At 47.3% G+C, this 18,141-nt stretch overlaps 1 protein-coding gene across 1 annotated transcript; it reads left to right on the top strand.

Annotated features, from left to right (window-relative positions):
• Positions 1–5,421: 5,421 nt before the first annotated feature.
• Positions 5,422–12,345, top strand: LOC135826664 (uncharacterized). Its single transcript, XM_065339267.1, has 4 exons — positions 5,422–5,695; positions 5,868–6,179; positions 7,570–8,663; positions 11,770–12,345. The coding sequence occupies exons 1-4, from the start codon at positions 5,650–5,652 to the stop codon at positions 12,019–12,021; spliced, it is 1,704 nt and encodes a 567-aa protein (XP_065195339.1). The 5' UTR covers positions 5,422–5,649; the 3' UTR covers positions 12,022–12,345.
• The last annotated feature ends 5,796 nt before the right edge of the window (positions 12,346–18,141 follow it).

The following is an 18,141-nucleotide window of genomic DNA, read 5'->3' as shown; positions in this document are numbered from 1 at the left end:
TACAATTCTGTTGACCTGATGTTCTTTCTAGCTTCATGGGTAGCTTAGGTGAGGTACCATCACCATAATGTTTACATGAGGGTCGAACACTGCACCGTTCTTTGTTGTGACATGACGTAAGTTATTGTAAGTGCTCGCAGACTCCATACGTTCCAGCAACACCTAGCATGGTTTCCCGTGAACGTTGTGGGTGAACAAATTCCTGTCCAACATATTTATACAGACATGCCAGCACACACCATGCACCATACACCATACACACACTTGCCCTGCCCTGTCGAGTCACTGCCACGTGGGCCCGGAGGGGCAGTGGAGAGAGAATGGGAGAACACCGCCCCATGGCACCCGGGACACAAACACAAGAGTTTGTCTATGTAGGGAGCAACACACATACATAAATACACACACACACACACACACACACAATGAAAGTTCGGGTCATCTGCCACGAGACTGACGTACGGCCGCGGAGCGCTTCAGCAACGGTGTCTATTCCTGCCCTGGACCGAACGGAAGCAGCGGTCGCAGGACACACAGTATTCACCACAACACGGCTCCACTGTCGTTGGGGGCTGAGCCACACACTTGTGACGGGCAAGAACGCCATAGCTAAGAAAGCAACGGCCACAGCGATCACACTGGCATGCTCCACGCTGCTCCTGCACACACTCTCTCTCGCTCACACACACACACACACATACACACACACACACACACACACACGTGCGCACATACTGCAAGAAAGAAAGAGAGCATGAGTGTCAGATTCTTGCATAGGAAGTGTTTATCAGCACACACTTATACATGCACATGCAGGCACTCAACGACCAACTATGCACCATGTCGTATGTTCGTCAAACATAAGATTGCAATACCAAAGAACAACATAAACAAGATCACTTACTTCGTTCTCCTCCAAGTGTGTCCTCCCCAGCCAGGCCGTCTCCTGCATTTCCCTAGGCGGAATGTAGCCTACGAAATGGGTTCTCTAGACTAGGAGAAGATGCTTGGTATTCGCCATCTCTCCTGAGAAATGTTCAGCAAAAATTTCAAAACATACGACATTATTTCGTTCGCTAATCTCCGCTACTCGTCGTCTCACCTGGCTTCAGAAGATGTTACGAGAGATAGGAGAGTCTCCAGCAGGCAGCGCATCCATCTTCAGGAAGTGGAAAGAGCAAACGGCATGGTCCTTGGTTGAGGTAAATGCTGAACGTTTGATTTGTCCCAACCAAGATTTCAGCACTTGGTTCGTCACGATTTTCGCTTGCCAGCTAACGTCTCCGCACTCCAGCTTTCCCCTGTCGGTGTCACGTCCCAGTACACAACGGAGAGGACTACTAATGAACAGTTCACGGCACTAACAGCATTGAACACAGTACTTCTTTCACTTCGTGAATACAAGAAGACAACTGAAAATGACACAATTCTGCAGTGATCGACCTTCTCTCTCACGGAGCTAAGCAGAATGTGCGTCATCACCTGTAGTCGCCATGGAAACGGGATCGGGAAATCGGCGATATGGCAAGTTTCCCTTGCCGTACGCAAGCGAGAGATATACCATCGGAACCGATATCCAATTGTCTTTCATCTGAGCCCTACTTGAAAAATCGATGCACTTCCCCTTTAAAGGGGAAGTATACCCTAAAATCAAATTTTCACCAGTTGTAGTCTTCTGGGTGCTGAGTCGAATGGTCTTGGTCCGAGGAAGCTGCGACGCTCCCTTCCTACTTGAATCCCAATCGAACTCGCGCACTTCAACCGAAACTGGGTGACTGCGCCCTACTAGATGGGGATTTGTATGCAAAATGTCACTAAAAGCGCCATTTCGTTCTTATAAAAGCACGGATGACCGCCATTGGCCCATATGTTGTAGTCTTTTGGACGCTGAGTCGACTGGTTTTGGTCCGAAAAGGCTGCAATGCAGCGTTCCTCCTTTATTCCCAATCGAACATGGTTGAACAAGCGGTCACGTGCTCCTGGGTGCCCAAATCACCTGGTCACCGCGCCAGCAGGCGACAACTTTCACACCAAGGTTCAACTCGAGTTCAACTCGAGTGACAGGACTGCACCCAAAAAAGGTCAAATAGGCTAGTAAGTTGTACCCCGCAGGCACGGTGACCAGCTGACTGGTGTACGCAGGAGCACGTGACCGCTTGTTCAACCATGTTCGATTGGGAATAAAGGAGGAACGCTGCATCGCAGCCTTTTCGGACCAAAACCAGTCGACTCAGCGTCCAAAAGACTACAACATATGGGCCAATCGCGGTCATCCGTGCTTTTATAAGAACGAAATGGCGCTTTTAGTGACATTTTGCATACAAATCCCCATCTAGTAGGGCGCAGTCACCCAGTTTCGGTGGAAGTGCGCGAGTTCGATTGGGATTCAAGTAGGAAGGGAGCGTCGCAGCTTCCTCGGACCAAGACCATTCGACTCAGCACCCAGAAGACTACAACTGGTGAAAATTTGATTTTAGGGTATACTTCCCCTTTAAGGATGACATTTATGGCATGCCAGGGGTCAAAGGTCAAACTCTGGGGGGGGGGGGGGTCCCGGGGCCAGACCAAGCACGACCGACACAGTGTGCCTTATTTGGCCCAAAGGTCAAAGGTCAAAAAGTGGCCCGGAACCCGCAACGCACTTACTACTCATCTATGCAGACCGAAAAGTGTAGTGTGGTTGCGTACCGACTTGTACTGAGATATGCATGAAAATTTGTACTGTGATTTTTACGTAGTGTGGTTGCGGCCTTAGGCCTCGGTCACACTACGGCAAGTAACAATTAGTTTGAAGCTGGACGCAGCGTCAAGTCGCAGCACTTGACGCAGACGCGGGGTCACACAGTGTTTTGTTTTTCTTGCAGCTCATGACTGCCGCGGCCTGACGCATTTGTCTAGGTCACAAAATCACCAGGGAAACTCAATGACGACACGGATTCCCACGGAAACCGGCCTTTTGCTTATTATACAAAAAAATTGTCGGACAAAGTTTTCAAATTTTTCATTGATTTTTGATTACAAGAAGACGAAAGGTCCACGCGTACACGATCGTTGTTGTTTCTTTCCGAATTTGAAGCCATTTTCAGTTGTAGTGTCATGGATCAGGCAAGAAAAGTCCGCATCGCAGCTGTGTTTCTCCTGACTTCGTCATACTGGTTGTCGTTTTTGGGGCTCTTGACGACAACACAACACTCACAAGTCAACAGGCTCCAATTGGCTGATGACCCACTCAAACAACTGGTCCTTTCTCGACATATTTTCTTCTCAGAAAACGCCGGCTCTTCCGCCAGGTTCGGAGCAGAGCAGCCTCGGCCTCGTAGGTCCACGGACTCATCTCGAAAAAAATGACGAAACAAAACAAACCTTGAAGAGACGGATGTCGAATGACTGCTCAACTCAAGCAACTGTCTTGAAACTAATTTTACTTGAAAGACACTGTTTTTCCGCCAAGCGTCACTCCCATCAGCGGCAACGCAGCCGATTTCCCCACGTCAGACGCAGCAGCTGCGCTGGCGGCGACTCCTTGCATCTTGCTGCTTTCCTCCAAAGCGGGATGCAGCATTGACCTGCGGCCTGGCGGCTTGCGCTGCAACGTCTCCGGAAATTTTCTCGGCCTGCCTGGCCCTGAGAACTGCGTCCGTGAGGGTGAGTTTTGCGGGCTCAATCAGCTGCAGCTCCTTGGCGACTTGACGATCCAGAATGTGAGCCACGAGGCGATCTCGAATTCTGTTGTCCTTCTGGTCACCAAAGTCACAGAACTTCGCTGCTGCGTGAAGCTTCCGAACAAATTCTTCCACGGACTCTCCTGGAAGATGGACACACTGTTCGAAAATGGTCCTCTGGTGAAACACGTTCAATGCTGGCGTAAAGTAAGCGTCCAGCTTCGTCATGACCTTGTCATACTTGTCCTCGTCTCCAACGGTGTCGAATACCAGTTGATCGAAGACAGTTTCGGCCTCAGGGCCCAGCGAGTAGAGCAACGTAGAGATTTGCACTTTCTCGTCTTTCGCGTTGAGCTCTGAGGCGAGGCGATATCTCGCAAACCGGCGTTTCCAAGCCGGCCAGGCATCTGGAATGGAGAAATCAAAGTCTGCAGGCGGCGCGAACTTGGCCATTTCTACTCGAAGTGTAGACCTGGTTGACTAACTTCTGACACCATGTTGTGTCATGTACTGACATAAGGAAGTAGTTTATTTTACAGACAGATGAGTGTAGATATAGTGAAGAGTCAGGGAGGCCATGCCCAGCAGAGCATGGTATCGTGCGTAGCACGGGGGTAGTGAGAGGTCACGTACCGTCTATACATGGCGACATACAGGGGAAGGACTATGCCGTGAATGGGTGAAAGGCTAACATGATACAGGATAGGACAGCAGCGTCTGACGCTCAAACTTCCCGCGGTTGCGTCAGTTGCCATGGAAAAGCTCATGATTCTGACGCTGACGCAGCATTTTTGCCGTAGTGTGACCGAGGCCTAAGCCTTTACCTTGTGAAGAACACCTGCATGGGAGACTTTATCGAAGGCCCCCACAATGTCAACAGAAACAATGCGTACAGCACCGCCGGCAGCTGCTATCTTGCTCCACTGGTGGTGCAGTCTTGTCAGGAGGTCAGCAGGCCCTAACCCTGGGCGAAAACCAAACTGGCAGTTTGAGAGTATAATTATTATTCCTTCGAGAAAGTTGGCTAGAGCACGGGTTAACAACTACTTCCATTGTCTTGGAGATGAGCGACAGGAGGGAAATGGGCCGATAGTTCGATGGGGCTGACTTTGACCGTCTGGTATGGACTGGGACGACACTTGCCACTTTCCAAGACTGTGGTTGAGTCCCCGACGTCATGCACTGACGGAAGACCAAACCTAATGGCAGTGCAAGGTTCTCAGCATTGGCTTTGAGGACTCTGCCCGGAGCATCATGTCAGGGCCTGACGCTTACGAGAGATCAAGGGCCCTCTACGGACCTCAGCAGGGCGGAAGCGAATACTTAGGTCAGTTAGGAGATGGCTTTGGGAGCGAGGCTGGAGTGGACAAAGGGGAATTGGGATTCCTCGTTGACGTCCTGTGGCATGTGGGCCAAGGCTGCACTTATCGGCGAAGTACTGACCAAGGCACTTGGCCTTCTCCTGACTGGTTGTGTACTCAGTTCCGTCAGCAGACTTAGCACTGTACTGTAGCTGTAGGGGACATGGATATCCAGTCGATTGACCGGGGCCGGCGCCCTAGGCCCTCTGCGCTTACAGAACGCTGCGTGCAGTGCTCATGTGGATCCGATAGGACTAGTGCGCTGCAGCGCATAAATGCATGTGTGTACCGCTTACCCACGGCTGCATGGCCAACGCCCTGGCCTGGGGCCGCTAGATGTATGACCGGATTTCCATGTCCACAACAGTAGTATTAGTAGTATTACTAGTATTAGTGAAAGCAAGAGTACATACCGAGTCTTGGTGGAAGTTATGATCACTTTCGTCAGTGATGACAAAAAGATGAAAAGACCAACCCGCATGTCGGCCTAGGTATAATCTGTAGCTGTGGCAATGTGTCAACTAAGTTACTTCGCTTAGTAAAGTTGACACGTTGTTCGTGTCACCACCTGCTTTGTTGAGAAACACAACCATCCTAGGAAATTTGGCTTGTGCCAGGCTACCAACATGCCTAGCGCCGGAGACAGAGGCAGCGCCAAGCAGCGTGCGAGAGGTAAGGTGGTAAGTCTCACAAACAGTCCAACAAGGGCCGCGAACTTGCGGTGACCAGTAGTAGCAGTGACTAATATCTACAAAGTCTTGTACTCTCTAAATTATAAAAATGATAGTAGGCAGTTCGTGTTTTGCTACATTCTAAAGCAAGTTCTTGTATCGTTGATGCATAGTTGACAGAATGGCTACGGCAAACGTCTCAGGTGCGCGGGCATCCAAGGAAATCGGACTGACCTGCAAGTCAGAATTCAGAGAGTATCATGAGTATTCTGGCAGGGAGAAAACGTGGGTGGTGGTCAGCGTTCAAGCGCCTCAGTGCCAGGAGGATGAAGATGGAAAAGTCAGTGAGAAGGATCGGGCACCGTTGGAGTTGGTCGCCGTGATTGATAGAAGTGCCACCATGAAGAGTGACTACCATGATCATGATTATGGTTACAGCAAACTTGCAATGGTCCAGGAAACTATGCTCTTCGTCATCCAACAATGTGAGTGTATGCTCTGTGTGAGTGTATGCTCTGTGTGAGTGTATGCTCTGTGTGAGTATATGCTCTGTGTGAGTATAATGCTCTGTGTGAGTATATGCTCTGTGTGAGTGTATGCTCTGTGTGAGTATATGCTCTGTGTGAGTATATGCTCTGTGTGAGTGTATGCTCTGTGTGAGTGTATGCTCTGTGTGAGTATATGCTCTGTGTGAGTATATGCTCTGTGTGAGTATATGCTCTGTGTGAGTATATGCTCTGTGAATACGTCAACTCATACCGTAGTTATGTTTATAATGATCAATTTTATGTAAGCATTCTGTTTAAATAGCAATGAAGAGAACAAATTCTGCTGCAACTAATTACTTACATGACATAATACTAGTGCTGAGTTCGTGTTTCTGACGTGCCCGAGCCCAACTGCAGCCGCAGCGGGTGCCCCAGCCCAACTGCAGCCGCGGCAAGTGAAATCTGGCAGCGTCAGGCTTGCACTTGCCACACTGTAAGCCAATTGACCTCTAACCACTAAAAGTGTTCACACTGATCATACACCCAGAGTTCAAGTGCCACCTATGTATAGACTATAGGCAGTCTAGCACTAGCAGTATTACAGTTCAACATTGACTATCCGAACATCGAATATCCGACCATTCGATTATCTGGAATGTGTTTTCAAACCGCACGTGGCTCAGGCTACGCATTTTCGTTCGGGAGCTACACGAAAAGTTGGTTACTGCAGGCTGCCTGTACATCTGTGTACAGCATGTACCGTCAAAAACTTGTAACACTTACAAAACAAACATCTTCCCAAGGCCCGCTGCCCAGAGTTGGTCGGATAATCGATGTTCAACTGTACTCATGGAATGATGCACAGAATCCATGCCACCCCCCCCCCCCCCCCTCCCCCCCTAGATGAAGTAAGATGTTCGACATGACATTCATTGATGTAGCACGTTGTGTACATGTACGGAGTGAATTGTCAACACTTACGCTGTGGATAAGGTATTATGACTGTTCTTGGGAGGGGGTGATGTGAAAGGTGGTAATATGTTTACATTTGCATGAAGGGTCAGCTGTGAACGGAGACCTGGGCGTTGCTCGTCTCTACGCGAACACAACAGTTGAACTTAAGACTTCTTAAAATCTACCATGGTCAATGGAAACTTTAAAAGACAATAATGGTACTGAAAACATTATGTCCATGATGACATGCAGCATGCCTAGCTCTTTGGGCTGATATACTCTGACAGAAATTCCCTGAAGGCTATAGATCTCCCAACAATGTTTGCTATCACTTTTCAGCCTCGGCCCTGATCATTCAGAAACCACCGTTTTCAATTCCTGTGTGACTTCATCTTCCGTGACTTTCTCTTCATGCATTGTACTATGCTGATAGTGAATGAACACGACAAGCTGGGGATCGTGCTTTATGACGAGGAAGTGACATCAACTGGTTCACTCTGGAGGATGGATGCGAGCGGAAAAGCTCAAGCGACCGACATTATTCAGGACTTGGAAGCAGACGTAGGCTCAAATCTATGTGGTGGACTTATGGAAGGGTTGGCCATGATTGAAGATCTGCAGAAAGAGAATTCCAGTGGAGACGCAAATGCCAAAAAGGAGAAGAAATCTGTGTCGTCTATTCTTCTGATGACGGATGGTGAAGCCGATGAGGGCTTCACCTCAGAGCGAGACATAATTGATTGCTTAACACAACGAGACCGCCATGACTTCTATCCTGATGGCAACTTCCGTGCTCGTCACAACATTCCGGCTCGAGCACAAGAACCGACAGTACCACCTCCACCATCACCGCCACAACCATCCCCACAGGAAGTGTCGGCACCAGCAACAAGACCCGTAGTATCCTCCACAATAGCTAATTCTACTGAACTTAGTGACGTTGTGGCTGCAAGTATTTACACATTTGGCTTTGGGGCCGATCACAATGCCGAGTTGTTGCAAGCAGTGAGTAAGGCTGGTAATGGAATGTACTACTACATTGACTCATCGGAGAAGATGCCAGAGTCCTTTGCCGACTGCTTGGGTGGCTTACTTAGCACAGCCGCTCAGAATATATCCCTGGAAATCACGGCTGAGAACGGCTGTAACATAGTGGAAGCCTATGCGGGTCGAAGCACCAAATCAACACATAGTGGTGTTGCCATTACATTGCCTCTGGGAGATATCCAGTCAGAAGAATGCCGCGATTGTGTGTTCTGCTTGGATCTGCCTAATGTACCTGAAGAGTGTGATGAATGGGTTATTCTCAAGGCTAAGCTGACCTGCTTCAATGTCATCACAAGCCTGCTGGAGGTGACCGAAGCCTTGCTGAAAGTACGCAGAGTTAAGCAACTTCCAGCTGATCGCTCACCCAACCCTGATGTTGACCAGCACCGTAACCGCATCACGTCCGCTCAAGTGATTGAGCATGCGTCGACACTGGCAGACAAAGGAGATCTTAATGGAGCAAAACGCGTGCTGGCTAGGGTAAGAATCACTGAACATGATGTATTTTAGACTAACCATGGTGCAAGACACATGTTAGTAAATGCTATGCCGGGCGCTGTACAGCTATAGACCTGCGAACACTGCGATGTGAACTGGTGTGAAGCTCAAACTGGTGCGGGGTTCAAACTGCGGTGTTGCTAAAAATGGCAAGCGAGGCACAGCCACTGAGGTCTGTGATGGCAATGGCGTTCGTTTCCTCGCCAGAGGAGACTTTTTTGCCAATTTTGGTAGTATCATGCCCATGTCAGAACTCTGACAATTTTCTCGAGTTATCGATAAAGAATATGTGTTCGTTCGTTCGTTAGCGTCAAGAACTTCGATTAATGAGAAATTGTGTTCGTTTCAGCCAATAATAATAATGAAAGCTATAGAACCAGGCTGAACCTAGAAAGCGCTGGCAAGTATTTCACTCCAAAACCAGCTCCCAGCATGTGCCACACATACTGATGGCACTTGGGTCAGGCAGTTCACTTCCCCGGCTGATCCTTTGAAATTTGAAGTTCTCCCTAACCTTTAACAAACTAATCCCTTTCTTTTACCCCTAGTGGTACGTTCCAGAAACTGACCATGGTTGGTCCCCTTGGGGAGGGAAAATGACCGAAGTGCCATCAGTATGTGTGGAAACGTGTTGTAAGCTGCCCGCTTTGGAGTGAAACACTTGCTGGAACCTTCTAGGTTCAGCCTGGTCCCATAACTCAGATGGTTAAAGCATTGCTTATCACAAGCAAGTCCCCAGGTTTGGCATTTTCAAATTCTCTTTTCAGGCAGTACACTTCCCCGACTGATCTTTTGAAAATTGAAGTTCTCCCAGTGCATTTTACTTTTAAAAATATTGAAGGCTGAACTCGGATGGTGAGCCAATTAAATTATAGTAAAAAAGGAGAAGGACAAAATGTTACGAGTTATGATTAACTGTCCACCAACCTAACAAGATCATGTACAGTCCGCGAGTGCGTGCAACAAAATGGCACAAAACTGACAAGGAGTACTGAGACACTCCCTGACTGTACATGATCTGGTTACGTTGGTGGACAGTTAGTCATAACTCGTAACATTTTGTCCTTTTCCTTTTTTACAATAATGAAGGCACTTAAAATGAGTTCTGGTTTGGTTGGTTTATTTTTAATTCGCACAATAAACGGGAACTAGGCCCAATGATATAAAGGCGAATAGATAACCCGCATTTAGAAAAGAGAGGACAGGACTTAGAAAATTACAAAAGAAGAAGTATCTGACAGAGGAGTCAAGCGAGTATCAGGGGTGACAGGGTGGTCGAGGAGAGCTAGGGGAGGGTTAGTCTGAGCAACAATATGGTAGGCAACTTATGCTGAACCTTTTCTGTCTTGCTGTGGTCCGAACGTCATCCGGCAGCAGGTTCCAGAGTGCAGATCCTGCGACGGACGGCCGAGAAGCGCCAGAGAGAGTGGAGGATGGCTGACTGAGCAGACCACTGGACCTCTGATGATGGGTTCAGTTCTCTTGGATTGAGAGCCAAGGATTAAAATTATTTAAAAAAAGAGAGGACCATAAGTTTACAAGTTATCCGTTTTGTCCAATACTGACCATTATAAGCAGGATAATAGTGAGTCAAAATGTGTGTCAGCATCTTAACGGAAAAACGTATGTCGTGTGACACTACTACTACTACTTCTACTACTACTGTGACACACACACACACACACACACATACACACACACACACAGGCACATACACACACACACAGGCACATACACACACACACAGACACACACACACACACACACACACACAGACACAGACACACACACACACACACACACACACACACGCACACAAACAATACTTGTTATTGCCGTTTCTTAGTCCATCATAAGTTCCATTCCACATAATTATAGTATAGTATGGTCCGTCTTGCTTCGTGATCGCGTAACTTCCCCTCCTTTGCTTATCTCTGACAACATGAGCCTCCCAAGTTGGGTGGTCGTTGTTTCACGTTTTCGAAGTAAGCCATGGCCGTCCTGTGCGGTGGTCCTTCGTGCTACGTCATCAACTTGTCATAGCTAACATTCTTAGTTTGCTGTGATGTTTAGCTTGTCTTCGTCTAGAGTGCGCTCACCTTCCCCTTTCTTACGTCATTTCATAACTTGAATCTTCCAAGTTGGAAGGCTGTTTGTTTGCGTATTCCAGACATGATGCAGCGAAGCATCGGGTCGTTGAATGTCAGTGTCACATCAGTTTGGTTTTGTGCTAATTGTTGCACATTTTGACTCGCCATTATCCTGCTTATAATCGTTATTGTTGGACGAAACGGATAACTTTTATGGTTCTCTCTTTTTAAATTTTAAAATAAGTGTGATTGGTAACAATGAAAGAGGAAAACAAAAACCTAGTGGGTGCTAACAACATGCTAATCCACTACAACAATATGATAATGATAGCAGCAATACAATACATAGAGAACTCAAAGGGCAAAGCTTGGCCACAACAAGAAAATGAAATGTTACTTAAACATTTTTAAAGGTAATTACACTATCTCTCTGCACCCACAAATTGTGCTTATAGAAACACTGAGAAATGGCCTCTAAGACTTTCAACTGCATACCATACACATGAGGAGCACGGGCCTGCACGGCACCATGACGACCATGAAACTATTAGGCCGAGTAAAAAAAATTACTAGATGATCGTCCTTTTTTTTGGAAAAATCGGGGAGGGCGGGAGGATTTTATTTTTATTTTTTTACTTTTTACCCTCTCATGCACACAGTGTACACAACAACATCAAGGTTTTTTTTCTCTTTTTTCTTTTTTTTTCTTTTTTTCTTTTTCTTTCTTCAGCAGATCGATACTGACGTTGTGATATACTAGTAGTATGTGGTCCATATAGTAAAGAAAGTATTAAACAAAGCGTGCACATGTTTCCTGCATCCGCGATCGGTAAAAAACCAACGATTTCGGCAAAAACTCACGATTTAAAAAATAAAATATTTCTTGGGGCGCTGACAAAAACTGGGGCGGACGGGGACGATCATCTAGCTTTTTTTTTTACTTGGCCTTATAAACTACTTTTTATGTTCTCTGTTATTCGCCTCTGCCCCGCGCGCAGCAACAAGCCGTGATCAGAAGGAGTGCATCGAGCAATTGCCCAATTTCAAAAGAGATGGAGAAAGACATGCACCGCGTTACAGCAGAACTGGCATCCCCATCACAATGGAAGCGTGCTGGCAAGGACTTAAGTTCAAATATTTCGCAGAAGCACTTGGCCCAGCGCAGCAACGATATACGTGAGTCTAGCTACACAAACCGCATGAAGGTCCAGAAAAAGAAAGCCTCTTCTTCTATTCATGATGATGTCTGATCAGACACGCAGCGTTGGCAGTAGGGCTGATCAAGTTCCACCGCCAATGACATACATGCCCCCCCCCTTACCACCCAGGCTGTCTAGCGCTGTGCACATGTTCCTGTCACGATGCGCGCGTGTGTGTGTGTGTGTGTGTGTGTGTGTGTGTGTGTGTGTGTGTGTGTCTTCTGGAGGTTTCATTAAAATTCATTTCGAGGAGGGATCGTTCACAAATAATCTATATTGTTCCGTATTGTTCCGTATTGTTCTGTATTGTTTTGTGTTGTTTTGTATTGTTCTGATCATGAATTTTAGGAAAAAAAGATTGCCTATACCCTCAAATGAATGACCTTTACCCAGGCACCTCAGGTGGGAGGATGTCTCTCTAACAAGCCCCTTCAGCTCGCTTTATCTTGCAAAAAATTGTTGTGTTGTTTGTTTACAATTTCGTCTTGCCATCTCCGGGATTGTGAGAGACTCAAGGAGTGCAAGTTAGTTCACACGACACACGTTTCACCATATTGCTAGTGACGGCTCATTTTTTTGTGTTTATTTGAATTCGGATAGCTCAACAGTACAGAAGTACAACTACAAGGAGTACCGAGTAGAAGGCCCCGAGAACGGGAAACCAAAAAAAAAACGAAAAACAACAACATCAATTTACTGGCGTGATATTAGCTTGGGGTGATGCGCCACAAGCAACTCGTACAGCGCGCCGGTGGAGTGAGGCTAGCACGTTTCTATTTTTAACGGATATAAATGAAAGGTATACAGGGAGAGCATATTCTAGATCACGCTGAATAACACCGACAACGAAAGTACGGCGGGCAAACAGGTTCATCTGGCGGAAAGATTGACGCAGTACACCGATCTTCCGTGAGGCTTTCCGGACGACATTGTTAATGTGTTGGTCAAAGGACAGCTTATTGTCAACAACGACTCCTAGGCATCTGGTGCTTTCCACTTCCCCTAGCGTGACATTTGACAAGGTTATTTGCAGTTGTTGCCTTTGTTGTTGTCGCTGACTCCCTGTGGCACGTTTGGGATGGATTTGCATGACACCGGTTTTGTCGGTATTTATCTGCATGCCAAAGGAGCCAAGGTGGTTGTTTAGTATCTCCAGTGCCGATGCCAACTTGGCTTCGGAACGCGCCTTCGACGGATCACTAGAGTAGACTGTCTTGTCATCTGCGAACATCAGTAATTTTGAACCCGCTGTCTCCGCAAGCCGGGGAAGGTCCCTTAGGTAGACATTAAAAAGGGTTGGGCCTAAAATACTTCCCTGAGGAACTCCTCCGGACACTGCAAGACTTGAAGACTGGCTGGCTTGCGTGACGACACGCTGAGATCTCCCGGCGAGGTACGACGCAAACCAACGCAGGGCGCTTGCATGAACACCCATGCCATGGAGCGCAACGAATAACTGTTGATGCTGAACGCGATCAAACGCCTTGCTGAGGTCGACAAAGGCTACACTGGTAGTCTCTCCGCGGTCCTGGGCCAGTTTCCCATCATTTACAGCAAGTGTGAGCAGTTGTGTCGTGGAACGAACTGGTCGGAACCCAAATTGGTGGTCGTGGAGGTGATTTTCGATGGTCAAACTGTCACATACCTGATTTAGAACCAGGCGCTCCAGAGTCTTAGCCAGAATCGACGTGAGTGACACAGGACGATAGTTCCAAGGAGAAGTAGGATCGCCCTTACGGGATTTCAATATCGGCGTGATATTAGCCAACTTGAATTGTGTCGGGAACACAGCAGTGCACAAAGAGGTATTAAATATTAGGGTGAGGGAGAAGGCGATAACTGGTGCAACGGCCTTCAGGATGCTCGGGAGGAGACCATCAAGTGTATTTAATAAAACTCGGATGTTGAGCCAATAGAATTTAATTAAAGAGAAAGGACCAATAAGTTACGAGTTTTGGTTAACAGTCCACCAAGGTAACGAGATATTATACATGTGAGATAGTGCGACAACAAGGCACAAAACTGACAAGGGTATTGAGACTTTCAACGACCTCACACTTAGCTTTGTGATTTGCATACATTTGAGCCTCTCAAGTTGAGTGGTCTGTTGCCTTGCTTCGTCGAGTAGTAGTTAGGCAGGTTTGTCCAATTGTCTTACAGTCCCTTACTGGTCTCATCATCTGATCATCATCTTGTAACGTTTGACATTCTTTGTTGCCCAGGGACATAGCTCGTGCACATCTTCGTGGCGCATCCCTTCTCCTCTTTGCAACTACTAGTATCCGCACATGAGCCTTCCAAGTTGGAAGGTTGTTGGTTTGCGCTTCGTAGAATAATTACATTTTCATACATGGTGTTGAGCACTGTTGAAACCTGGGTATACCCACTTATGTTTTCATACATGTAAATGTGTAGGAGCTACATGTACATGTGTAGGTGTCAGGTCGCTGAATGGCTTAAAGTCCTTGTCATTATGCACCTTATTGTCGCACTATCTGACAGTTTTTAAAGATCTCGTTACCTTGGTGGACTGTTAGTCATAACTCGTAAGTAATACCTGTTATTGGTCCTTTTTCTTAAAAAATGCTAAAAGCAAATACTGCTACTTCGAGTAAAAAAAGTGCCAATTTTGCCAAGGCCTACCTTGAGCGGATGTTCTTGCCAAGCTAACCAGGAATGAGAAGCAGAAAAGGCGTGTTTACCTTGAGTGAGTTGTTTAAGCGACCACCCCACGGTGCAAGCAAAAGCGGTCGTTAAAGCCAGGTGGTCTTTAGAACTAGATCCCACACGTTCGTGGCAAATGGGATTGTGCATATACATGTACATGTACATATGCATGGTTGTACTTCCATGTATGTACAGGGGGCGCAGCTAGAAGCCCCCCCCCCCCGCCTTCATCTGTTTAGTGTATGGCTCCGTCCGTCCTATCTAGTGTGCCTAACTGTGAGGTGCTAGAAGAAGACAAAAGGCTGCACAGGAGAATAGAACGCAAAAGTTGAGACTTGAGTGTCATGAGTCCACTCTTTGCGGTCCACTTTTACAATACCACACGCACTGAAGTTTCTGCTGTCAGCCCCGTAGCTCGGCAAAGCCAAAGGCCTTTATAATAATTTTATTGAATTACAGTAATGATTGTTTCCTCCTCTACAATACCACCCAGTTCAAAACACTCTACATTTCACTAGGCTATCTGTGGTGAGGGAAGTGCTGACATGTATTCTAAACCGTCGAAAGCGGACAGCAGCAGACAGCTACGTAAGGGAGTCTCAAGCAGGATTCAGACCAGGCCGCTCAACAGCAGACGGTGTGTGCTATTCAAGAATGCTGTGTGAACGCGCAATGCTTGGTGATTGGTCATACTCAGCAGCGCTGCTGGACTTTAGTGGTGCATTCGACACCCTGGTTAGGAGTACAGCACTGGACAGGATGATGGTGGCGGGGGCGCAGACATCGACTGTATCAGCATTGATCTCAAACACAACAGCCAGAGTAAAAATTACCAGCCAGCTTGGAGAGGCCTTCCCCACGAACATTGGAGTCGTGCAAGGACGGTGACCCGCTATCACCCACTATGTTCAATATGTATGCCGAAGGAGCCATGCGGAAGATCGATGCAGTTAGTAGCCTTGCAAGAACTCAAGATGTACCCTCACCTTCAACACAATACGCAGATGATAGAACTATGCACGCATCATCGAGGAGTGCTGTGGAGACCATGGTAGCCACCTGTGAGCCGATCCTCAAAGAAGACAACCTCAACCTTAACGCACAAAAAACCGTATATTTAACTGCTTCCCGCACTGATGCATCGTGGAAAACGGTCAAGCTCCTTGGTTCCTTGCTGGACTCCACGGAGGATGTGGCGGCCAGGATCGGTGCAGCGAACCGAGCATTCGGCTCGATAGCATGGAAGCGGCATTGCCTGGACTCACGGCTTTGCATGTTCTCGGTTCTCATTGTTCCAGTGCTGCTGTATAACTGCGGCCTGTGGACCCTCACGAAGCGACAGAATGAACAGCTAGATGTATGGCAGAGAAGAAAGCTCCGTTATATCTTCGGAGTCCACTACCCACACTGCATATCCAACCAAATCCTGTATGAAAAATCTAAACAGAAACCAATCAGCAGGGTCTGCAAGAGAAGACGTCTCCTGTGGTTCGGCCATGTTGTTCGGGAAGGTCCGGGCACGGCTTCCTATGGCGCGCTAACCATGGCCATCGACACGTCAAAGATCAAGCGTCCACGAGGACGACCAAGGCTTCTGTGGATTGATGTGGTGAAATCCGACATCTCCCCTCTCGGACACACGCTCGAGGATTGCCTCAACACTGCACGGGACAAAAAGCTATGGCTGGACTTCATTGACAAAATAATGTACATCGGTGTAAAAAATGGCGTGTACTTGTCATGTGCTAGAACCTGTATATAGTTTTTTCGTATGCTATTCTTCCTGCTGCAATCTATTTCATGATGAAACAGTTGACAGATGCGTGGAACCCATCAGCTGCTCTTGTTGTTGCCGAGGCGGCTATCCCCTGTTGAGGTTCATGGCCGGCCGTGCTCATTTATACTATGTTCTCATAATTTCTGCTTTTCGTGTCATTCTTGCTTCTTGTGTTTGTTTGTTCTCCTCTAGTTTTCTTATGTTCGCGGTGAAGGCGGAGAGCCGGAACGCAGAACCTTTAATTTTTAATTTTTTTCTTTACCGAAGGACGTACTCAGAGTGCTGACAGTGCTCAACACCACAAAGGCAGAGCGTAATACACAACAGAACAACAAGGACAATCAAGGCTTGTTTGCTGCTACTTTAAGTTTCATGGTCACGCAATCATCAGGCAACATGTTGCCTGATGATTGCCTGATGTTGCCTGATGATTGCGTAAGCATGAAACTTAAAGTAGCAGCAAACAAGCCTTGATTGTCCTTGTTGTTCTGTTGTGTAATTTTTTCAATTATTTACTTTTTTTACCTGGAGTGGGCCGTCCCCCGGGCCCTGATCATAGGTGCCAGTCAAGTGCATGAGCAAAACAATTATTTGGGAGACATGCGATCTGTATTATTTTTTAGTATTATTATTATTATTATTATTATTTAAAATCTTGTAGGACGCATCACGCAGCTTCATAAGTAAAAAATTGGTTGTGAGCAACACTGGCTCACACTCAAATCACTGCTTTTCACCAGAAAAATATTTTATTTCAACGTTTCGGTCATGAAATAACCATCATCAGGAATGGAGTGGGCACACCGGTTAGGATGGGTGAATAAATGAGGAGCGCTGCGAACTGATAACAAATCACACCTGCATGCACTATTACGAGAGAGAGAGAACAAAAGGCCAAAACATCACCAAAAAAAACCTGGTATAGAAAAAACACAATACGCGACAACTCTAAATATGGCACAGGTACAGGCAACAAACAGAATGTACATGTGCAGTAGGTGCGTGCAGACATGTAATTGCAGGCGCTAGCAACAACAGTAGTAGTAACAGTGCACTAGTGCAAGGGGTGCAAAACCACCACTATCCAGGAAAAGCGAGTATCAAGGCCAGAAATATGTACAAGGCAGTACTTCACCAGAGACTTCACAGGAGGTCCCACCCTGCCTCTGTGAATGCTGACTCACCAAGCGGCAGTACCTCGCCGCCATGGTAAAGTCGGTAGTGCACGAGTTGAAGTCTGAGACGAGGCCACTGTGGCAAGCTTTGCGGAACAGCTCGAACCTAAATGTGCCGATAATCTACACGAATGCAAGGCTTTCCAACAGCGTCACTAAGTCCAGCCTCACTGGACCTTGCTGCCGTAAGTGGTCGGACCCCGCTGCCCCGAGGCGACGAGGATCGAGGAAGGCCTAAAGCCGCCTGCGTTGCATGCCAATCGAGCGAGGTAGAATGCACAAGACGCAACGTGGTTTATCGTCTGACCTGCAAATGCTCGGAGAAGTATGTTGGACAGACTGGCCGTAGTGTAGCAACGCGAACAAAAGAACACAATGATAACTCACGCAACAAGACGTCTGGAAAAGCCCTGGGCGAGCACTACCGACTTCACCATGGCGGCGAGGTACTGCCGCTTGGTGAGTCAGCATTCACAGAGGTTCGCGTCCTTGCCACTGAGTCGGATCGGGCCAGGAGGAGAATACGCGAAGCAATGCAAATTCGCGACACGA

Source organism: Sycon ciliatum, chromosome 1 (genome assembly GCF_964019385.1).
Source record: "Sycon ciliatum chromosome 1, ocSycCili1.1, whole genome shotgun sequence".
In the NCBI taxonomy this organism is placed as follows: Eukaryota; Metazoa; Porifera; class Calcarea; order Leucosolenida; family Sycettidae; genus Sycon; species Sycon ciliatum.
Note: the sequence above shows the minus strand (reverse complement) of the source record. Positions and strands in the feature narration are given on the sequence as shown.

What these genes read in the sequence shown, in the direction of transcription:
- LOC135826664 (XM_065339267.1), top strand. Translation starts at nt 5,650, where the DNA reads ATGCCTAGCGCCGGAGACAGAGGCAGCGCCAAGCAGCGTGCGAGAG. An exon ending in CGCCAAGCAGCGTGCGAGAG is followed by an intron (nt 5,696 to 5,867) that starts GTAAGGTGGTAA and finishes GTTGATGCATAG; the next exon opens with TTGACAGAATGGCTACGGCA. An exon ending in GCTCTTCGTCATCCAACAAT is followed by an intron (nt 6,180 to 7,569) that starts GTGAGTGTATGC and finishes CTATGCTGATAG; the next exon opens with TGAATGAACACGACAAGCTG.